General features: G+C 44.6%; 1 protein-coding gene across 1 annotated transcript in view; it reads left to right on the top strand.

The window, feature by feature from the left end:
• Positions 1–3,716: 3,716 nt before the first annotated feature.
• LOC149468508 (beta-1,4-galactosyltransferase 1-like) overlaps positions 3,717–25,297 on the top strand; it is a gene marked incomplete at its 5' end in the record, with an annotated part of 83,570 nt that continues 61,989 nt past the window's right edge. The window contains one exon of the mRNA XM_089670131.1: positions 3,717–3,968. Coding sequence (XP_089526257.1) covers positions 3,717–3,968 — 252 coding nt within the window. The remainder of the gene's footprint in view (positions 3,969–25,297) is intronic.

The following is a 25,297-nucleotide window of genomic DNA, read 5'->3' as shown; positions in this document are numbered from 1 at the left end:
CACTGTCCCCCTGCTGCACAGATCCTAGCTTGGGAGGGAAGACCGTTTCCTCCACTCTTGCTGACTGTGAGGGAGGACAACAACCTTTTCTCCCTTCTCCCCCTGGGCCTCTGAAACTACCGCAGGTGTGGGGCAGAGGTCCTGCACCCTCTGTCCGGTTGTTAGCACTTCAGCTGGAGAAGTTTCTTTTACCTCCAAATATGCTGCTGGCAGGAAATCCCATGTCCCTGTCAGTGTTGTAAGAGAAAGGCTGGCTGCCTCTTCTCACAGGGAGACTGAAGCTGCTGTTGGTGCTGGGTAGAGCTCAGCAATGTTTGGCTCTGTTGCCTGCTCTTTTGCTGGAAGCTCACCAGGTTGTTTTTCCTCAGCAGAGAAGTCTATCAAATCCCCAGTCTCTGGAATGGCTAAATGTCCAGGGCACAGGCTGGTGGCCCTTGGGCCCAGTGCCAGCACTTTGGCAGGTGACTCATCACCCATAACATTCTCCAGTGAAAAATCCATTAGATCCATACATTCTGGGATCTGTAATTGGAGAAATGAGCCGACTTCTCCATCTTCCATACCCTCATCCAGCTGTTGGACAGATGCATTCCTCCATCCAAGCTCATCCCGTGCAGAAACAGGATCATCTAGGTAAGCCAGCACTTGCTGCATCCGCCATAAGACCTCCGTTTCCATAGCTGCAGTTGGTATTTGTCTCTCCTCTCCTGCTATTCGAACCTTGAATCCCGGTGGAGGTTTGGAGGTGTTCACAGCCAGGAAGCACAATCCCACTGCTGCCACCAATGTAACGGAACTGACACAGACTGCGCTTGAGTACTTCCATTAGAATACCGCTTCCCCGTCCGAACACCGACAACAGACACCACAGCCGACCATACAAGACTAGACGACACCAGTCTTGAAGTAAACCAGGAGGTAGACTAATTTATTTGAACACAGATACAAGATATATACACTCAGGGGACAATCCTTACTCTCTACATAATGACACAGGGTGGGGCAATCCACATTTAGTAACAAGAGACACACAGGTATTCAAACTTCACATCAGTACACAGTCCCATCAGGAGGGAGGGCTGCTGGAGACATTCCCCCCCCCTTCCCACTAAGCTAATACACATAAACACATACAGCCCATATTAGTTTGCTCCCAAGTCAGACAGACAATAGAACAATGGGATGCAGCCACATAACATTAAACAATCAACAACCCCCACCCCACTTATCTCCTAAACATGTCTACACAGTCTGAGACAAAGCCCACACAATATTAGGACAGATCACCCTATACCCCTAACAGGCACAGGGTGATTTACACATAAGAGGGATATGGGGAGCTGAGACAGGGGTCTCCCCACCTCTCCAAAGTGAGCTGGGTTCCATGGGCCCCCCTCCCAAAGTGACTCTCATCACAGAGTTCTTCTTGGAACATAGCTGCTCATAGTGTGTTACATGGGACTCTTTATAATTGCTCACTTTGATGCAGTTCCTCATACCTACATATAGACTCTTTATGGGTTCTCAGCTGAACGACTCCTCTTTATTCTTCTTTTTTTTGTTATTGTCGCCATTTTATATATTCTGACTATGTTCAAAATGGCACATGATTTTGTTATTCTGTACTGTCCTATCACTATTTGAAATCTTAATTAAAAGATTGAAACAGAAAAACAGTGAACCACGCTAGCGGTCTTACAGACAAAAAATAAGACAAAAGGCTGCAAGCACGCTAGGCGGTATCTACCTTAGCCACAAAACTCTATAGATAATGTTCTGCACTTCAACAAAGTAAGGTGCTTATTGTGCATACATTAAATAGTGAGGTATTAACTTAAAAAAATTTAAAATAAAGAAAAAACATCCACTTATAATTCAAAGTCCACTCGTCAATACCAATATTCCACTGAAAGATAAATTAGTGCATCCCACACCAGTGAAGTAAGCCGTCACCAAGGATAGATTCTTACAGGCTTACCATAGTCCTTAAATAGGTCATACCAAGTATTACTTTTTTAGTTGTTGAGTGTCTTTAACCTCCCTGGAGGTATTCCCGAGTGTAGCTCGGGGTAAAGTTTCAGCACCACAAGCGGTAACCCCGAGCTACACTCGGGTATACCTTGCAGCGTTGCTCCGGGATCTCTTCTTCACTTACCTTGTTCTTCGCTCCCGTGATGTCCCTCCTGCAGTGTCCCCGGCAATGTCGTCCGGCCGATGCCGGCATCTGTCTTCTGGGTTCCATTCCCTGTGATGTCAGGATGTGTGGGGACGGAACGGCAGGAAATTTAAAAATTTGAAAAAGTGACATTCACTAAATACACTAAAATCACAAAGTAAAACATTACTGTATCAAACCATTTCACATACATGTTGTCCCTAGTGCTTTGTCCTGTGCCCTGCCTGCATTTTTACTGTTCTTTCTGCCTGGAAACTGAGAAATGTCCATGGCATCCAAAAAGCATCCCTTTAGGTCAAAACCAGCTAGAAAACAGCGATAGTAAATTAGAACTACTTGAAGAATTGAGTGATAATGATTTGTGGGGAAATTTGTCATCAGACACTAAAAAACGATTTTGCGACTTTGCTCAGTGATGTGCGAACTTGGCGCTATATTTCAAATTTCAGTGTTTTTGGTTTGATTATATTATTGCATTAAATGTATTATTATTATATTATTATTTTTATGATTATTTATTAAATTATAATTTATGATTTTGTGTTTCAAATTTTAACATACCCAGGATGTTTACTAGAATCTTGTTCGGACAGATTTCAGCGAGTTATCCCTAAAAATTACAGGCCTACAATAAAAAAACTACATATTTCCATGCAAAACAATGTACTGCTTTGAGTACAGAAATACTGACATAATCAGACCGCTAGGGAGGCTACGGAAGCAACAGTGATGGGGTCACTTCTATCTTTTAACTTTGAAGAAGGCTATTATTCTTGTGATACCTATGCCTGGGAGATAACTACAAGATATGTAATGACCCATCTCATTAATAACAGCTGAAGTAAAAGCCTATGGTGTGAATTTTAGCTAAACGTCTGGCCAAGGTCATCTTCATTTTAGTGCATCATTAACAATTATTAGACCTTTTTACAGAATCAAGTGAGATAGTTGGTTTTCGGAGGGCAATGGTGGAAGACAAGATATCATTATATGCCAATGACAAGTGGCTTTATTTGGAGGATATTCCCCACTTCTTAATATCTGTTATATTCCTTGTAAACAAATTCAACAAATATTCATGGTTCACTATTAATTGGAACAAGGTGGTGCTTGGATCCAGTCTCACACCCAATTCTGGAATGCACATCCAAATTGGATTTAGAACATGAATTCCTGCCTTTATTACAGGCCTTCAAGCATAAATTTGTTATCTGGTGCAAACTCCCCCTGGTTAGTTACATAGTTTATACTTAAAAAAAAAAAAAAACACAGGTCCATCCAGATCAATCTATGTGTATGTGTGTGATTTTTGTTCTTTAACTGTTACCATAGCCTTGTATAGTATACATCTTAAAGTTACGGTTTTCTCCCTTTGAGTAAAGTTACTTACAGTATATACAAGCCACATTGTTGCTCTGGCATGCAATAGTAACAGTGCATGGAGCACCAGAACACAGACTCAAGATGCTGAACAGTGTAAGAAAAATATTTTGATAGAAGTGATTCTAATATTTTTAAGGCCTTAAATGCATGATCATTGTGTGCACCTTTGTCTTCATCATTAGGCCCTTACCACATTGAATTGAATGCGTCTCTTGAAAGCAGAATTATTGAAAATGCAAATTTACCACTTGGTGGTCACAGCAGCCCAGAGAACTGCACAGCACTTCAAAAAATTGCAATAGTGATTCCTTTTCGAAACAGAGAACCACATCTTAACACCTGGTTGTACAACATGCATCCTTTTCTCCAGAAACAGCAAGCAGACTATGCTATTTATGTGGTGGAACAGGTAAAAACAAAATCCCTTTCATTGTTAAAACAGTCTAGCAAAACAGCTATTGTAGCACAAATAATCACTATATATATATATATATATATATATATATATATATATATATATATATATATACAAATAAAAGTAAGGACACCTGCACACTACATGTTTAGTCTGAGTGCATCCACTCCCAGCTCTTTAGTGTGCCAGGGAGGCACAGGTGCAGTTTCCAGTCCTGTTGTCTGCAGTGTGTCAACTTCCTTGGCTGGACACTGCATCTGTACCTCCTATGTGTATTAAAATGCTGGGATTAGACACACACAGGCTAAGCGCCTACTGTGCATGTGGCCTAATTCCAGCAACATACCTTAGTGTAAAATATAAATGAACTCATCTTTAATGCTTTCTAGAAAATTACCTCTAATGTCTCATTCTTCTTCTCTGTATAAAATGCCATGGCAAGGGAGCTCATATTCAACTGTGGTATTTTATTTAGGGAAATTTGTATAATTGTAATTATGTTGGTGTAATGATCAGAGAGCAATAATAAGGGTTCATGTCAACAGATGTTGCTTTCCTGCCTTTGAAATAGTCAGCAAAATCCTGTTGACTTTAAAGTGTTTGTAAAGGCTCACAGTCTTTTACTTTCACACATTCTATGCATGAAGGTAAAAAACTTTATTCTGTGCTGTGATCCGCAGCATTACCAATTGTAACGCATTGTTGGATAGATTGTTTGATGTTGGCTTTGGAGGATTTACTGCTGGTTAGGGCTGGCAGCTTCACAGATGCATTATCTGTTTACTCTTGACCAGTTCTCTGTTTTATAAAACTGGAAGATTGGAAGTTCTGCTGCCTTCAGTCACTTGTACTTTGTAATAAAGCTTTATGACTTGATTTTGCAGAGCTGGTTTAACCACTTGCCCTCCTGAGGATTTATCCCCTTAATGACCAGACCTCTTTTTGCTACTCGGCGCTGCACTAATTCAACTGATAATTGCTCGGTCATGCAATGCTGCACCCAAATGAAATTTACGTCCTTTTTTTTCACACAAATAGAGCTTTCTTTCGGTGGTATTTGATCACCTGTGCGCTTTTTATTTTTCACGCTATAAACAAAAAAAGACCAAAAAGTTTTGAAGAAAAACAATATTTTTTACTTTCAGCTATAAAAAATATATAGTAAACTCAAAGTTGGTTATAAATTTAGGCCAAAATGTATTCTGCTACATGTTTTTGGCAATATTATACACATTTACACTGGGTTCAGGCATCATTGCACAAATGTAGTCTCTGGCAGTCTCCTGTACTACATCTTCAGTCTCTGACAGTGTCCTGTACTCTTAGATTGTAAGCTCCAAAGAGCAGGGCCTTCCTAACACTCTTGTATTGATCTGTATTGTTGCAGTATTGTCTCCCTTTATATTGTAAAGCGCTGCACAAATTGAAACTGTTTGTGCTATATAAATCCAGTATAAATCCTGTATAATAATAATAGTAATAATATCTGCAGTCCCCGGTAGTATGTCTGCAGTCTCTGACAGTCTCCTGTAGTATGTCTGCAGTCTCTGACCCTCTCCTGTAGTATGTCTGCAGTCTCTGACCCTCTCCTCTAGTATGTCTGCTGTTTCTGACCATCTCCTGTTCCATCTCTGCAGTCTCTGAATGTCTCCTGTGCCATCTCTTCAGTCTCTGACCATCTCCTGTACCATGTCTGCAGTATCTGACCGTCCCCTGTGCCATGTCTGCAGTCTCTAACCATTTCCTGTATTATGTCTGCAGTCTCTAACTGTCCCCTGTATTATGTCTGCTGTCTCTAATCATCTCCTGTATTATGTCTGCAGTCACTAACCATCTCCTGTAGTATTTCTGCAGTCTCTGACTGTCTCCTGTATTATGTCTGCAGCCTCGCAGTCAACAGAGGGATCATCTGCAGAGAATTCTCACAAAAGGTACAGTGAGATGAACATGTGCACACACCTTTCCCCCATGCCATGCCCTGCTGTTGCCTATGATGAATTGTACAGTCAGCAGCCAAATTTTATCATCATCACCACACAGTACAGGGGCTTTTGAGCCACAGCACCTGAATTATGTGATTATCATGATGGTGATAATAGAAGGACAGTGAAATGCATTCTACATTGGCTACAATACACCAGCATTTAGGACCGGTTAAAATTGTAGCGGATGTTCCTCCTGTGGCTCTCAGCAGGTAGGTGCGGTTTCTGGCCCCATGATTTCTAACAGCGGCCCTGCCCCTGTCTGTGCATTGGATTTCCCTTTTGGCCCCCCCCGTGTGCTCCACATTCCCCCCCCCCAGGTCTCTGATGCCTCATCTCTGACAGTGCCTAGCCCCTCCCCCCATCCTCCACACCAATGGCAGAGCAGAGAAGAGAGCCTGGATATGCTCTGCCTCCCCTGTCCCTGCCCACACTCCCCCTGTCTCCGCCCACACTACAGTCCTCCGTGCAGCTTCTGAGAAGAGGATGTGTGGGGAAATTGTGTCCAGATCAGCAGGCAGCTCTGTGGTGCTTCTGAATGTGCCAGTAGGCAAACAACATCCACGTGAGTCCTTCCCTCCTTTTCATCCCTCCTTCCCTCTTTCCTTTCTTCATTCCTCCATCCATTCCCTCCCTCCTTTCCTTCCTTCCCTCCCTCCCTTCATTCCTTCCCTCCCTCCCTCCCTTGCTTCCCTCCCTCCCTTCCCTCCATTTTTTTCCTTCCTTCTTCTCTCCCCTCCCTTCCTTCTTTTCTCCCTCCCCACCTTTCCTTCCTTTAAACATAGAAGTTCCCAGTGGCTTCTATGGGAAGAAGCCGGGAACAGTCATGCAGTCTTTAATGCAGTAAAAATTAAATGCCCCTTCTTTTCAGCTCAGATGCAATATGTAGGTGAGGTGTTGTGTGGATGTGGCTTGAGTGTAGGCGGGGACACAGGGGACCTCATTATTTATTATTGCCTGGGGACCCCATGAGTTGTCAGTCCACCCCTGAGTGGGAGCCATTGGCTCTTGCTGCTGTCAATCACATCCAGTGAGCCAATGAGAAGGAGAGAGGAGGCGGGTCCAAGTCATGGCTCCATGTGTGAATGGACACACTGAGCGGGGGCTTGGGAACACACCTGCTGGGGTGCCCTCATAACAAGCTGCTTGTTGTGGGGGCACCCGACAGGAGGGAAGGGCTAAGAGCGCCAGCAGGGAACCCAAGAAGAGGAGGATCCAGGCTGCTCTGTGCAAAACCACTATACAAAGCATGTAAGTATAACATGCTTGTAATTAAAAAAAAATGTAAGTATGTTAGTATTACTTTAAATGAGCGATACATGTGTCCTGTTAGTGCCTATTCACACTAGTCTGTTTTTGATTGCAGCAAAACACATGCATTTTGCCACTGAAAATGGGTAGAAACCCCAGCCCCATTCATTTCTAGGATCTATTTCACATCTATGCACTGCAGTTTAGTGTGGAAAAGAAAAGGAAACTATTATTGCCCAGTCACACCTACATGTGTGCTTTACCATGCTCACTGCATGGTTAAGGAATGGTGTGATCGAAGGTGCATTTGAACTTCAGGCAAAACACAGCCTTTTCTTGTCAAACGGTCTGTTTTGCATTTGAATGCAGCTGCATATTAAGACATTTGTGAGGTTAGCAGGATGTCATATTTGAAAGGCTTATCATGTATAACTAGAAAAGCTACAATTTCTGGGGAAATTGTGTGAAGTGTTCTTGCCTCCACCAGTAGTCTACAACTGGAGTGGGCGGAGTAACTGGGTGGAGTGGCTTGAGCTGGGCAGCGTGATTTGCAAACAAATGGTCATATTGTGAAAACTATCAGGACTATGGCTTAGCCGTGAACATTTTTAGTGGCAGCTGGGATAGCTGAACGTTTTGATATACGATTTGTGTAGGTGGGCTTGAAAATGAGGGAGTGATGGCAGTTTAGAAATCATGTCCTGATTTTTCAGCTCACACTCTAGCTTTTGTCAGCTCCCACTCTAGTTTTGAACATTCCGCCATTTATTCCTATGGGACCAATTTCACCACAAAAATGCCGATATTTCATGAACCATTCGGCGAAACGTTCCACAAAGTAATAGCACACCAATAGGGAACAATCCGCACGTTTCGGTATATTACTGTCTATGTAGTGTAAAAACTGTGGGAGGAGTTAGGGTGGTAAATTTGGCTATAAGAATATAAGAGTATTTTCTGGCGTATAAGACTACTTTTTATACTTAAAAATATACCCCAAAAATTGGGGGTCGTCTTATACGCGGGGTATAAAATGTGAACCTTGAGTTTGTTTGGGTTACGCTGGCTGGATGTGCAGTAATGTACATACAGTATACCGTGCTGAGCCAAGCTGGCTCAAAACAAATGTCCCTATGACAGATTAATCTGCCAGCCCGCTGGATGTGCGGTATATACAGTATACTGCGCTGAGCCAAGCGGTTTCAAAACGTACCGGTACGTCCCTACTGTAATCAGTCCGCTGGATGCGTGTATGTACGGTAGCTGCGGCTACATACAGTATACACTGGGCCAATCACTGCGAGCGATGTATTCTACTAATGAATACAAAGCCTGCTCGGATTGGCTGAGTCAGAGAGGTGGGCTGATGATGTCACAACCTCAGCCAATCCGAGCAGGCTTTGTATTCATTAGTAGAATACATCGCTCGCCGTGATTGGTCCAGCGTATACTGTATGTAGCCTTAGCTACTGTACATACACACATCCAGCGGTCTGATTACCGTAGGGACGTACACAGTGGTATATACTCAGTATACTGTATATACCACACATCCAGCGTGCTGACAAATTAATCTGTCATAGGGACATTTGTTTTGAGCCAGCTTGGCTCAGCGCGGTATACTGTATGTACATTACTGCACATCCAGCGGGCTGTATATATGCTGTATGTAGCCGAAGCTACCGTATTACCACACATCCAGCGGTAACAATCTGATTTGGAATTTGATCCATATGATGACTGTCTTACAAATGTATCAGAAGATGTCATTGATTAACTTATGATGTCAGAGGATGAACATGAGGATTTTGAAGGATTTTAAGTACCGGTAAGTCATAACCATTTAAACTAAAAAATCTGATGTTTTTAAATGGTGTTGCCTCGGAAGGGGGGTAGTCTTATACGGTGAGTAGAGATGAGCGAATCGAACATGACGAAGTGGAATTCGTTTCGAAGATTAGGAAATATTCGATTTGCGACGAATCCGAATATTAGCCAACTTCGGATGCACGAATCGAATTTTCCCAAAAATGGCGGCGACATGTGTGGCGACGGAGCGGGGATCTCTGGGAAGGCGCGCAGACAAGGCGCGCTGACCCATAATGCATTCATTCATGACATGTGATCGCATTAGCCAATCAGCAGCCAGCCAGCCAGCACTGTGTAATGGTGGAGCTATAAATCGCGGCCATCTTAGAATTCTCCATTAGCCTCCGGTCATTCAAGAGAGACAGACCTCTCTGTATTAGGGACAGAGTTAGGGCCACAGAGACTTTAGGGACACAGAATTGTTACTCAGGGACACAGAATTGTTACTCAGGGACACAGAATTGTTACTCAGGGACACAGAATTGTTACTCAGGGACAGACACAGAATTGTTACTGAGGGACAGACACAGAATTGTTACTGAGGGACACAGAATTGTTACTGAGGGACACAGAATTGTTACTCAGGGACACAGAATTGTTACTCAGGGACACAGTAACAATTCTGTGTCTGTCCCTGAGTAACAATTCTGTGTCCCTGAGTAACAATTCTGTGTCCCTCAGTAACAATTCTGTGTCTGTCCCTCAGTAACAATTCTGTGTCTGTCCCTCAGTAACAATTCTGTGTCTGTCCCTCAGTAACAATTCTGTGTCTGTCCCTCAGTAACAATTCTGTGTCTGTCCCTCAGTAACAATTCTGAGGGACAGACACAGAATTGTTACTGAGGGACACAGAATTGTTACTGAGGGACACAGAATTGTTACTGAGGGACACAGAATTGTTACTGAGGGATACAGAATTGTTACTCAGGGACAGACACAGAATTGTTACTCAGGGACACAGAATTGTTACTCAGGGACAGACACAGAATTGTTACTCAGGGACACAGAATTGTTACTGAGGGACACTGAATTGTTACTGAGGGACACAGAATTGTTACTCAGGGACACAGAATTGTTACTCAGGGACAGACACAGAATTGTTACTCAGGGACAGACACAGAATTGTTACTGAGGGACACAGAATTGTTACTGAGGGACACAGAATTGTTACTGAGGGACACAGAATTGTTACTCAGGGACAGACACAGAATTGTTACTGAGGGACACAGAATTGTTACTGAGGGACACAGAATTGTTACTGAGGGACAGACACAGAATTGTTACTCAGGGACACAGAATTGTTACTCAGGGACACAGAATTGTTACTCAGGGACACAGAATTGTTACTGAGGGACACAGAATTGTTACTCAGGGAGAGACACAGAATTGTTACTCAGGGACACAGAATTGTTACTCAGGGACACAGAATTGTTACTCAGGGACACAGAATTGTTACTGAGGGACACAGAATTGTTACTCAGGGACAGACACAGAATTGTTACTCAGGGACACAGAATTGTTACTCAGGGACACAAAATCGTTACTGAGGGACACAGAATCGTTACTCAGGGACTGACACAGAATCGTTACTCAGGGACAGACACAGAATTGTTACTCAGGGACAGACACAGAATTGTTACTCAGGGACAGACACAGAATTGTTACTCAGGGACACAGAATTGTTACTCAGGGACACAGAATTGTTACTGAGGGACAGACACAGAATTGTTACTCAGGGATACAGAATTGTTACTGAGGGACACAGAATTGTTACTGAGGGACACAGAATTGTTACTCAGGGACAGACACAGAATTGTTACTCAGGGACACAGAATTGTTACTCAGGGACACAGAATTGTTACTCAGGGACAGACACAGAATTGTTACTCAGGGACACAGAATTGTTACTCAGGGACACAGAATTGTTACTGAGGGACACAGAATCGTTACTGAGGGACACAGAATCGTTACTGAGGGACACAGAATTTTTACTGAGGGACACAGAATTTTTACTGAGGGACACAGAATTTTTACTGAGGGACACAGAATTGTTACTCAGGGACAGACACAGAATTGTTACTGAGGGACACAGAATTGTTACTGAGGGACACAGAAATGTTACTCAGGGATACAGAATTGTTACTGAGGGACACAGAATTGTTACTGAGGGACACTGAATTGTTACTGAGGGACACTGAATTGTTACTGAGGGACACTGAATTGTTACTCAGGGACACTGAATTGTTACTCAGGGACACTGAATTGTTACTCAGGGACACTGAATTGTTACTCAGGGACACAGAATTGTTACTGAGGGACAGACACAGAATTGTTACTGAGGGACAGACACAGAATTGTTACTGAGGGACACTGAATTGTTACTGAGGGACACTGAATTGTTACTGAGGGACACTGAATTGTTACTGAGGGACACTGAATTGTTACTCAGGGACACTGAATTGTTACTCAGGGACACAGAATTGTTACTGAGGGACAGACACAGAATTGTTACTGAGGGACAGACACAGAATTGTTACTGAGGGACACTGAATTGTTACTGAGGGACACTGAATTGTTACTGAGGGACACTGAATTGTTACTGAGGGACACAGAATTGTTACTCAGGGACAGACACAGAATTGTTACTGAGGGACACAGAATTGTTACTGAGGGACACAGAATTGTTACTCAGGGACAGACACAGAATTGTTACTGAGGGACACAGAATTGTTACTGAGGGACACAGAATTGTTACTCAGGGAGGGACACAGAATTGTTACTCAGGGACAGACACAGAATTGTTACTCAGGGACAGACACAGAATTGTTACTCAGGGACAGACACAGAATTGTTACTCAGGGACAGACACAGAATTGTTACTGAGGGACACAGAATTGTTACTGAGGGACACAGAATTGTTACTCAGGGAGGGACACAGAATTGTTACTCAGGGACAGACACAGAATTGTTACTCAGGGACAGACACAGAATTGTTACTCAGGGACAGACACAGAATTGTTACTCAGGGACAGACACAGAATTGTTACTCAGGGACACAGAATTGTTACTGAGGGACACAGAATTGTTACTGAGGGACACAGAATTGTTACTGAGGGACAGACACAGAATTGTTACTCAGGGATACAGAATTGTTACTCAGGGACACAGAATTGTTACTGAGGGACACAGAATTGTTACTCAGGGACAGACACAGAATTGTTACTCAGGGACAGACACAGAATTGTTACTCAGGGACAGACACAGAATTGTTACTCAGGGACACAGAATTGTTACTCAGGGACACAGAATTGTTACTGAGGGACACAGAATTGTTACTCAGGGACAGACACAGAATTGTTACTGAGGGACACAGAATTGTTACTCAGGGACAGACACAGAATTGTTACTGAGGGACACAGAATTGTTACTGAGGGACACAGAATTGTTACTGAGGGACACAGAATTGTTACTGAGGGACACAGAATTGTTACTCAGGGACACAGAATTGTTACTGAGGGACACAGAATTGTTACTCAGGGAGAGACACAGAATTGTTACTCAGGGACAGACACAGAATTGTTACTCAGGGACAGACACAGAATTGTTACTCAGGGACACAGAATTGTTACTCAGGGACACAGAATTGTTACTGAGGGACACAGAATTGTTACTGAGGGACACAGAATTGTTACTCAGGGACACAGAATTGTTACTCAGGGACACAGAATTGTTACTGAGGGACACAGAATTGTTACTCAGGGACAGACACAGAATTGTTACTCAGGGACACAGAATTGTTACTCAGGGACAGACACAGAATTGTTACTCAGGGACACAGAATTGTTACTGAGGGACACAGAATTGTTACTGAGGGACAGACACAGAATTGTTACTCAGGGACACAGAATTGTTACTCAGGGACACAGAATTGTTACTCAGGGACACAGAATTGTTACTCAGGGACAGACACAGAATTGTTACTCAGGGACACAGAATTGTTACTCAGGGACACAGAATTGTTACTCAGGGACACAGAATTGTTACTCAGGGACAGACACAGAATTGTTACTCAGGGACACAGAATTGTTACTCAGGGACACAGAATTGTTACTCAGGGACAGACACAGAATTGTTACTCAGGGACACAGAATTGTTACTCAGGGACACAGAATTGTTACTGAGGGACACAGAATCGTTACTCAGGGACACAGAATCATTACTCAGGGACTGACACAGAATCGTTACTCAGGGACACAGAATCGTTACTCAGGGACACAGAATCTTTACTGAGGGACACAGAATTTTTACTGAGGGACACAGAATTGTTACTCAGGGACAGACACAGAATTGTTACTCAGGGACACAGAATTGTTACTCAGGGACACAGAATCGTTGAATTAAAGAGTATGTCAGACAACACGCAGAGGAGTGGCAGAGGAGGCAATGTTTCAGGAGCGAGCAGACGTGGCAGCAGAGGAAGGGGTCGAGGCAGCACTAGTCGCAGCCAGAGGCCAGTGCTCCCGGTGTCATCCAGCGGTCGTGTCTCCACCGACAACCCTGCCGTCATCGATTGGTTGGCTCGGTCGTCTTCCTCTTCCCAGGTCACCTCTGACACCTACAGCCAACGGTCGGTGGGTACGTCAGACACAACCGTTAGTTGGCATGGCCCGGGAGCAAGCCCACTGAAATCACGTGTCCTCTACCTGCCCCTGTCCTTTGGTGTTCCCTCACCAAGCGAAGTATCGCATGCTGTGGGCTCAGCCTCACTGTACAGTGAGGAAGAGCTAACAGAGGGCGGTCAGGAACGGGGGGAGACATCCGCCTCTTCAGCAGCCAGGCGAAGAAGTACTGGCGAGGAGAGTGGCTCGGTAGCCGGTCTAGAGACAGGTCTGTCTCCTGATCCACACGCAGCCGAGGGGGCTAGTAGTGAGGCGGAGACCCTAATTGATGATGATGAGGCTGATCGCACTTGGCAGCCTCGTCGTCATCAGGCTATTGCTTCCGCATCATCAGGAGAAGAGGGTGCCAGCTTGGCAGCGAGCAAAACAGTCGGTGGGTTGCCCAGGAGGCAGCAGGGTCGCAGCAGTGTCAGTGGAGGCAAACGGCCACGGAGTAGAGCACCAGCTCCACTGCAGCCTACCACCACGGCCAGTAGTGGTGCAGGTGTGCACGGAGGAAGTAGCAGTCAGCCAGTGAGGAGTAGCGGGGGCAAAGTTTCCTACTCGGCGGTGTGGCAATTTTTCGTCAAGCCGCCCGAGGAAGTAAACGTAGCCGTATGTCGACTATGTGGCCAGAAAGTCAAGCGTGGCCAGGGGGCCCATGTTGGGACTACAGCGTTGCGTCAGCATATACAGCGTCGCCATTCGGTGGCCTGGGAAAACCGTGATAAAGATACGGCGGTTCTGCCTGCCCCAGCCCCCGCTCCATCACCCGCTCCGTTACTTGCTCCGTCACCCGACGTCAATCGCCCTCTTTAAGCTGCTTACGCTTCGCCACTCTGCCATGGGCCCCTGTACCGCCTCCTCTTGCTGCTGCCAGGTCCAGAGTGTGTCATGGGTCCCTGTACGGCCTCCCATTGCTGCTGTCTCCATCGCCACACTCTGCCATGTGCCACTTTCAGGTCTCCTCACACTGCTGGTGGGTTCCATTTTGTCATAGGGTGCTGGCAGATTACGGGCCTCCCATTGCTGCTGCCAGGCCCGTAATCTGCCATGGGCCCCTGTACCGCCTCCTCATGCTGCTGCCAGGTCCAGAGTGTGTCATGGGTCCCTGTACAGCCTCCCATTGCTGCTGTCTCCATCGCCACACTCTGCCATGTGCCACTTTCAGGTCTCCTCACACTGCTGGTGGGTTCCATTTTGTCATAGGGTGCTGGCAGATTACGGGCCTCCCATTGCTGCTGCCAGGCCCGTAATCTGCCATGGGCCCCCGTACCGCCTCCTCATGCTGCTGCCAGGTCTAGAGTGTCTCATGGGTCCCTGTACGGCCTCCCATTGCTGCTGTCTCCATCGCCACACTCTGCCATGTGCCACTTTCAGGTCTCCTCACACTGCTGGTGTGTTCCATTTTGTCATAGGGTGCTGGCAGATTACGGGCCTCCCATTGCTGCTACCAGGCCCGTAATCTGCCATGGGCCCCCGTACCACCTCCTCATGCTGCTGCCAGGTCCAGAGTGTCTCATGGGTCCCTGTACGGCCTCCCATTGCTGCTGTCTCCATCGCCACACTCTGCCATGTGCCACTTTCAGGTCTCCTCACACTGCTGGTGGGTTCCATTTTGTCATAGGGTGCTGGCAGATTACGGGCCTCCCATTGCTGCTGCCAGGCCCGTAATCTGCCATGGGCCCCCGTACCGACTCCTCATGCTGCTGCCAGGCCCATAATCTGTCATGGGCCCCTGTACCGCCTCCTCATGCTGCTGCCAGGTCCAGAGTGTGTCATGGGTCCCTGTACGGCCTCCCATTGCTGCTGCCAGGCCCGTAATCTGCCATGGGCCCCCGTACCGACTCCTCATGCTGCTGCCAGGCCCGTAATCTGTCATGGGCCCCTGTACCGCCTCCTCATGCTGCTGCCAGGTCCAGAGTGGGTCTCTGTACGGCCTCCCATTGCTGCTGTCTCCATCGCCACACTCTGCCATGTGCCACTTTCAGGTCTCCTCACACTGCTGGTGGGTTCCATTTTGTCATAGGGTGCTGTATGGCCTCCCATTGCTGCTGCCAGGCCCGTAATCTGCCATGGGCCCCCGTACCGACTCCTCATGCTGCTGCCAGGCCCGTAATCTGTCATGGGCCCCTGTACCGCCTCCTCATGCTGCTGCCAGGTCCAGAGTGTGTCATGGGTCCCTGTATGGCCTCCCATTGCTGCTGCCTCCACCGCCACACTGTGGCTCCACACTCTGGTTTTGGCCCCGTGACTGCCCAAATGAGTGAAGTGTGCGGTGATTCTAAGATCGACGGCACTCATTTGCATGTCATACTGACTGACAGTATTATTTCTCTTCCCCAGCAGACTCCAAGGGCATTTAAATTAAAGGTACAGTGTTCTGCACTAATATAAAGGCTCTCTGAAGCCTAGAAACACCCTTTTTATAAGTTAAATTCGCAGCGAATATATTCGCCTCGAATCGAATTTATTCCTCGAATTCGCCGAATCAGCCGAATCGAATTTTTGAATACTTCGCTCATCTCTAACGGTGAGTATAGCCCGAAACCTATGTTTTAACTGGAAAATTAGGGGGTCGTCTTATACAACTAGTCGCCTTATACGCCAGAAAATACGGTATGTGAGATAACAGTAAGTGGTCTTACCATGCAAGAACACTTAATTATACATTGTATAGTGTAAGGCAGGGGTGTGATACATGAAAAAAATAATAGAAGCAGGGAGCCCTTCCATAGGTTGTGTGTAGGCATGAGCTAAAGGTGTGACCCGAACACAAGTTTGAACCAAACTTTGTCTGTTTAGGTATTTGTTCGAACATCAGACCTTTTGCTCGTTTGGTGGGAGCCAAATGTCTTATATAGTAGTGGTGTTTCTAACACTATACTGTATGACTGCTTCCTTCCTGTCAGTGGATGTTAAGAGTGGAACTAGACACACTGATATAACTGTTTCCCAAAACAGTTACATTTAAGCATACCTTGAAAGATAATCGTTACTAGTCTGCTTATGTTAGCTCTGATCTGAACTGTCAAGCTGTCACATGTGCAGCACCATACAACTGCAGATCAAACAGAGCCTGATATGGCTTTAAAGCGGAATTATACTCACCTCTAATCCAGCAATTCACCGTCCCAGAGCTCCCCACCCAGCCGCTAACATCTTTGGGTGGCCGGCTTCTGGGTCCCAAATGCTGGCCGCTGTCATGGGCTGGGTGAGAATGATGTCACTTGTGAGAGTTCAGTCAGCTTCGGCATTGCCAATTTTTTACAGTGAGCAGTGACCATGCGGATAGGTAACTTTAATGCAGAAACATGTCTCTTTGGCATTAAAAATCATACCTGTTTGCCCCCTTCTAATTTTTAACCTAAAGTTCCACTTTAAGGAAGCAGCATGTGTTTTTGCACTTTGCAGTCAGTGACATCACTGAACCCATTCAGTTACTGGCCCAGAATTCCCTCGTATGTATCATAGGGGCAGAGATAGTACTGACATCACTGATCAAATATGGCTACAAGGCCATATTTTTTGCAATTACAGTGATTTAAATTTAGCAGTGGGGACCAGGAGATGTCATTTGATGAGAGTGAGCAACAGGATCGGATTGTGTTTGTAACAGCGTATACCCAGAGATGGATGTGGTTCAACCATTTTGGCTTCAACCTCCATCTTGGCAAAGGGGTTAACCATCCTGACAAACATATTTCTCCCTCATTGTTCCCCCCCTCCCTCTCTGAGAGGCCCAGCGACATTTGGCCAGTATGTGTCTGAGTTAGGAATGTCACAGGAGGGTCATAGCAGCTATAAAGCCTCCCTGTCTAAAGAACCTGCAAATTGTAACACCTCAGAAAAGATAAGCCAAGCTTTCCCAGGAGTTGAAAGAGATTCCAACCTAATAAACCTAACTCAGCGTAGGTGACAGAATCAGATAACCTTTGTTAAAATCCATTTCTCCCCTATGTCTCATATCTTGGAATATGAGAGACTTACATAAAAACCGGACCTATCGTCAGATTGGCCACGAGAAGGCAAACCGTTTGGTAGGTCACTCGCATTGGCTCGAATACATAGGAAAGCCGAAAAATAGATCTCGTGAACCGAACAGTGTATAATTTCATAATTCATATATAATCAATCCTCAGACGTGTCTGCCTAATAATCTACCCGCGGGTGGAATATCACTTGTGCATAGGAAAAATTATGGGCCAAAATATGAGTTATGGGAGATTTTGGCTCTAGTTGAGGTATCCGCCCATATCTACATGCCCTAAACGGAGTATTGGTCCTTGACTTCAGAGACACCCCCTGCTGGGGACTACAAAATAGGCTGTCAGGCCTAAGAGTGTAAGTTGAAGACGTCTCCCATATTTACATCAATACCACCTGGGGAGACCCATGCCCTTTTGCTCTGAAACTTGGATCTGCTTACCCAGGACTTTGGCAAGTACCTTAACCCTTTCACCTCTCTCTGATATCTCTTTGCTGTGCTGTTGGTCTCTGTATGTTTATATATATATATATATATCTTAATTACATCTTTTCTGTAAATATTTTTATTGCACCCGTTTGACCTTTTAGTAATAAATCTTTCTTTCTGAAAGTGTTGAACTGTTTCTATAGCGCTTTATTGCAATTTATGAATTCCTGCCTCTAAAGAGAACGCTACTGTGTTTATTTAACCCTCTATATAACCATGTTATACAGATGATTACCTCAACCATTATACTGTTATAACTGATATTGCCGAGTTTCCTCTTTCTCTGTACAAAAAGGAGGTGGTGGCAGTGTGAAGAGTCAATTGCATAATTAACCTGACCCAGTAACAATCGCTCAGGCTGCCGGTACATCGATTGTGGTCCAATTAGCTGGAAAATCATTGTGCAGGGCGCAGCTGGGTGTGGCATTGTTATGCACGTGCGGTTTTAGATCGGCTAGTCCTTCGGTCACGAGTTTGGTGAGAAGGTCTGGGGTCTGACGCCGCGATCGTGACAGTGTTAGCATATTTTTCTTTCTGTGGGTTGGCAGGTATCCATCATCATGATGGATGACTTGGGTCTACGTCGTTGGACAACGTGATTGACAACAGATGTTGTTATTGAACAAAAATAAAGAATTTGTTAAGAATTGTGATGTAATTAATGTATGGTTTAATTTTTTTTAGATGGTTACAGTATATACCCCTTAGGCCTCGTTTACACTTGCTTCAAAATATGGCATTATATCTGCATTTTTAAAGCACTCTGAATGCCAATCAAAGCATCTATCACAAAATAAAATGGGAACCTTACAGTGCTATATAAACTGTTGAGTTTGCTCTGCTTTGCTTTGCTTCATAATTTATAGCCCATGCTTATTGGTGTTTCAGATCATCTCCAAAGCCCCCATCACCAGTCTATCACAGCACTCCCTAACATCCCGCCACTCTTGAATGCACAGGGTTGTGGGGAAGAGGTCCTTGTCTACCATCAACAAAGTGCTTTACCAGGGGGTCCCCCCTGTCAGGTTACCCCTCCCCCTCTCCCCTCTTCCTGGTCTGATAGGCTGCATACACTGATAAGGGTCTGGTACAGACTTCAGCTTTAATTTTCCTATGTTAGGCTTGTATCATTGATTGGGAGCATTAGCTATCTTTGCCCACCAAACTATTAACATAAAATTGGACCTTTTTATTTTTTTATTAAAATTGTTGGCATAAACATTGAATGATTTGCTCTTGTCCCTAAAAGCACAGTGCTCTGCTTGAATGGACCTCCCATTGAATATCTTGGGCCGCATCAACCAAAATGATGTACTGTACCTCCCTAAATTTATTCATATTTTTCAACACTGTCCTGTTTGGGTCCCTTCTTTCTTTTTTAATGATTTTGATAAATGTGTGAGTTCCTTCATTTGGCATGGTTCTCTTCCCCTATTGGTGAAGACTACCCCTTGGCTTCCTCCTGGAATTACCCAATTTTCAAGTATATTTGTGGGCAGCGGTGCTGGTCTCAGTTTGCTGCGGTGTGCTTAGAGAGCGATCTTCCTGGGCTCTTTGTCAGATTTGTGTAATTTTATATACAGAGGGCTGAGAGTGTATGAGGCGGTACCTGAACCAACGCATACCATGTGGAGGGTGTGGGTGACTGCCCACCGCCGTTTTTTAATTCCAGATCAGTGGTCTCCAGCCCAACCGCTCTGGGGCAACCCTTCTCTTCCTTAGTTTTGTATCCTCCCGGACCCCCAAGTCTGGGCATGGTATAGTAATAAAAACCTGGCTGATATTAAACCCCAAGGAACCCTCTTGCCTTTTCCCTAACTCTCCGTCAACTTTCGACTGCCAGCTAGTATGTTCTTCAGGTACCTTCAACTGTGGCATGCTGTGAGAGCCCAATTTGCCCAGTTGCCAATTCTCCAGGCTGACCCAGTTTAGGAACAATTGCTTCCAGGAGACTTGGCGAAACCCCTCTCGATCCTGTGTGGAGCTCTTCTAAATGTTAATTCCCCTAAACATGAGCAAATGTGGGAGCAGCGGAAGATATTCTGTCCTTAAACAAAGAGGACTGGAAAGATAGTGTGGAACGGGGTCCTAAAATTGTTGTTTCCTCCAGTAATAAATTGATTCAGGTCAAATTTCTCCAGTCTATTACACCCCTCTGAGACTTCTTAAAATATACCCTGACCGGGACCCTATTTGTTCCCATTGGCGTGTACACCCAAGGATCTTTTTTAACATGTTTGTGTCATGCCCCGTAACTATGACCTACTGGGCTGATGTTTTTGCAAAGATTGTTCAGTAATGAAGTGCAAAAAAGCACATGTGCTGCAGACTAGAAACATTTTATCTGCAAAACTATACTAACAAGCATACAGCTGATTCTGACATTACACTGTGGCAGCATTTACTTGTCACAAGAATATACACTAAATGATTTTAGTGCTAATTATGGCCCTGGATTTGATATTTCTTACCTGCAAGACACGTGGGACATACATTAGCCTGGAAGAACAGGGTGCGACTGAATAAAAGTTCCCAGCAGAAACGTGTTACTGTTTTTTCTTTTTCCCCTACTGTGCAGGCAGTGTTCTAGGAAATGTGTCTCCTTTTCAGAGCAGGATTTTGGTTCCTGGCTGCTTCAGTACATATCATAGAAAATATATATTATGAACATTGCTTTTGAGGGTATCTATTTTTATACATCCTTTACATACAGTATGCAAAAATGCACCAGATTTTGCACATTGCAGTTTTACTAAATCCCCCCCTTATATCTGTAAGAGATCGTATGACTCACAGTTCAGAAGCTCGCACTAAGACAGTTGCAGCTGTGTGTCATGTACCTTGATTGGAGGCCAAACTGACGAGAGGGCTTTCCTTGCGGCTCTGGTCAGAGCACCCCTGAAGGTGGTGGCAGACGTACAAGACTCAAAGAAGCACAGGTGCCAGTAGCTTGGTACAAAACAGAAGGACTGGTATAGAAAATGTATATAGATTACACTGTTCAACAGGTAAAAAGTTTTGGGCATAAAATTAGCTAATCTTACATAATTTTGGGGTGCTGAAACCGAAAATGACCCTAAAAAAAATGTTGATTGGCTCTAGTTTCCATGATATATTCACCCATCTAATGACGTAGGCCATTCAAAATTATGATGCAACTTCAGCTGCATATTGCGCAATTGATACTGGTGACCAATAGAAAATTCCATGTATACTGAGATGATGCAATATTAGCCTTTAATTGCATCACTTCACTGCATAAAAGCTGCAGTATCTGTAGCTGATTGTAGTTCGACAGCGTCTTTACATTTCGTTTTATGCTTATATAGGCTACTCAGTAATGCCTCGAACTTGTGTGAATAAAGCAGATAATTTCTGCTATATCTGCGGTGAAATAACTTTTATCTCACAAAAAAGGAGGATAACAGGAATGATTAAGAAAGCCTACAACTTGTATTTTGGCTGCAAGATAGGAGACCAGGACAAGAGCTGGGCACCACATATATGCTGCAATTCTTGTGGGACGGCACTGGAGCAATGGTTGAATGGAAAAAAGGCATCTATGCCTTTCGCTGTGCCAATGATTTGGAGAGAGTCAACAGATCATGTTAGTAATTGTTACTTTTGTATGGTGCCTCCAATTGTAAAAGGGCTAAATAAGAAGAAAAAGTTATCTGTGCACTATCCAAATATTCCATCGGCAATACGTCCAGTTCCTCATGGAGAGGGGCTACCAATTCCTAAAGCACCAGAATCCTTTGTGGTTGAGTCAAGTGAGGAAGAACCTGAAGCGTGTAGTCACGTGCAGTTGTAAGAGATAGCCCTTTCCTCGAATACAAGAGAAAAGCCAAGAGAAGCAAAACCGACACAAACTGAAGACAAAACTAGTGAGAATCATAAGTATTCAAATGATTCAACTTAGCTTATGGCTATAATTTTTCTTGGTAATCCTATGCAATATATTATGCCATTTAGGCTTTGTTATGTAGTCAATATCACTTGCTTTATATTTGTGGAAAGACATCTATCTATATAATTATTGTGCATTATGTAGTCATTACGCCTATAGTAGAAAACTTTCCGTTTACAGAAAACTAGAGCCAATTGACAAATTTCATTGTTATTTGAACTCAGAATGTGAAATTCATTAAGAAATGGATCCTTTTGTTTCCAAAACTGGCAAAAAATAAAAATTTTTTGAACAGTGTTATTAGGTGTAAATCCTTAAAATCTTACATATCACTTGTGAAAAACCTCTTTAAAAAATACCAGTATGAATAACAAGCATTGGCAAGCTTAAGACACATATGGACATACATATAATGCAGGCAAACAAACAAGTCAAAACATAAACAGAAATACAAAATAATGACATCTGGACGCCTTGTATAACCATACAATGGGATACACCATGGCTAAAGCCACATGTGACTATGAATAAAAAGGTAAGTAGTACCAATTATACCATTTTTTTTACAATTTCTAAAACAAATACTTAAGCAATGTCAGTTACTGTAGCAAAGTTAAACACACTTGACTTAGTCCCTTTAAGAAGAGTAACCGAGGGTCATGGTAATGACTTTAGACTTTTAAGGGATCACCTATGCCCTGTCTGACATCCAGACGAAGCTACGCTACCTTCTAGTGAAACGCATTGATGTCATACACTATGTCACGGGACGCAGCGTTTGCCACAGGGGTACTCCATGTTGGATAAGCGGTGGCTTTCTGACACACCGAAGGACAGAAGGACATGCTGCAAACTATATGATATGGATGGTAGAGCACTGAAGAGCAGTTCTAGTGGAGCAACTGTATACACAACCTGGAGATATATGGAACTGTGTTCAGAAATGGTGGAAGCTTTATACATATCACGTTTCCCATTCCACTTAACCACTCAAAGTGGAGTTCCACACAAAAGTGGAAGCTCCGCTTATTTTCCTCCTCCACTCCCCTGCCATATTTGGCATCTTTTCGGGAGGAGCGGGTACTTGGTTTTGACAAGTACCCGCTCCCACTTCTGGCTCAGTTTGCCGTGGTGAAGTGAGCTGGAAGTTCGGCCCCCTCCTTCCTCCCGCAGTCTCCTGGGAACTTTCACAGGTCCCAGAAGACTGCCGGACTGATCAGAATGCACAGCGCAACTTGCGAATGCAGAGTGGGCACCCGGCTGTGAAGCCTTGTGACCACAGTTGTGATGCTGGCGCCGAGCAGAGAAGAGGCAGAGAAGGGATGGCACATCGCTGGATCCTGGGACAGGTAAGTGTGTGTTTATTAAAAGTCAATAGCTAAAGTTTCTTGTTTTTTTTTTTTCCATAAAAGTTTATTTAGAAGTGACAACATATTACAGTAAAATATACAGAAATGCACATACAGCCTCAATCAGGTGTGGGAACTCGCTTCAAAGTGGTAGAGCTCTTAAACGCACACAGCTACTCGCTTTCTTTTTCAGGGCCTTTTTAGCCCACTTTTATTTAAATGAAAGTTCAAACAGAAGTTTCCCACACAGGGGTATCGATCATCCACAAAACAGTTCAGCCTCCTGGCTTATACTCAGCTTGCTGTCTGTCTCCTGCAGACTTCTTCCCAAAATATGGCTCTTGCACACCGCTGGCCTCTAGCACACAGCTAGTCTCTAGCAGCCCCTTGCTGCTTTTGGCTTCCACCTCTCCTAGGTGAAGCCCACCTGACTTCCAGGCAGTGACCTCCTGTCTTCCAAGTGGAGCCCTCCTGACTCCTATCTGCCAGGGTGGAGCCCAGAACCCTGGTCCTGACTCTATCTAAAGGCCTGCACACACCTGTGCAATCAGTCTCCTGGCCATTCCCAAAACCTGGTCCCAGGATTGGAGATTTCATCCCTCCCAGATCTCTTTGAAATCTCCAAGCTCCAGATCCCAAAACAGACCTTACAAACAAAGGAGAGTGAAAAGCCACTTTCCTCCATATCAAACATTTACCCTGGAGCCCCTCAACCTGCCTTGTTGAGAATCCTGGGTGACTGATCACCACACGGTCACATATCCCCCCCCTTTGTTTTGATCCCGTAGGGGGCAGAACACACCACTTATATCTTCTGGCACCTCTGTGCCAGCTCTCACTTACAGGGGTCCAATCTGGTCTAACCATACCTTTCCTAAAGGGGAACTCTACCCAATGACTCCTTTGGTGTCTCTCCCCAAGCCCCATTGTCACTCTGCTATGGGCTCTACTCAGACCTTCCCTATTCTTTTTCCGGGTGCATTTCCATAACCACTTTCTCTCCTGAGATCTTAACGGGGTCCCCCTGGCCTTTCTATTGACCTTTCTGCCCCTTTGCTTCAGGTTCCAAGGTTTCCTAATACCGCTCTCAGTATTACTGTCCCAAGGCTGTAGGGGAACTATTTCTACTGTATTTGTACCAGGACCACCCCCCTGATTTCTTGTACCTTTAGCTATCCAACCTGCATGACTCATTACCACAGCATTCAGTTTACCATGAACAGTTATATTCCAGTCAATATTACACCTTTCAATATCTTTTACAGCATTTGTTAGGACAGTGTCTGCAGAGGGCACACACACCATAGAGCAGCCATCACTCACGTGAACCTCACAAAATGCCACTTCACCTGGTGTCATGCACTCTGCAGGCAGCTGTCCCACCATTTTACCTTTTTCTACACCACTTGGATCTGTATCCAAATCCTGTACAGATGAGCATTCTTTTGTTCTATTTTGCCAGTTTTCACATACCATTTCTCCCTGTATTTCAGGTGTCTTATCAGAACTGCTACACAAACCTCTTTTTGGCCCAATGACCCCGATTTCTTTCTGCACATCCATTTGAGCCCTGGTCAGGATCTCTGCTGTTCTCAGGTCCATGCTCGGCCCTTCCAACTCATGTGGTTTGTCCAATGGTGCAGTCAACACGCCCTTCACTGACAACTGATCAGCACCATCCTGGACCATAGCAGCAGAAATGCTTTCCACCTGGCTGTTAGGAGGTGAAAGCTTTGACTCATTTTTCATTTCTCCAAGACATTTCTCATATATCACATTTTCAGGTAGTCCAGCAGCATACCCTGATACCACTTTTAACACCATCAA

Source organism: Staurois parvus, unplaced genomic scaffold (genome assembly GCF_062004578.1).
Source record: "Staurois parvus isolate SC_StPar_1 unplaced genomic scaffold, SC_StPar_1.0 ptg000086l, whole genome shotgun sequence".
In the NCBI taxonomy this organism is placed as follows: Eukaryota; Metazoa; Chordata; class Amphibia; order Anura; family Ranidae; genus Staurois; species Staurois parvus.
Note: the sequence above shows the minus strand (reverse complement) of the source record. Positions and strands in the feature narration are given on the sequence as shown.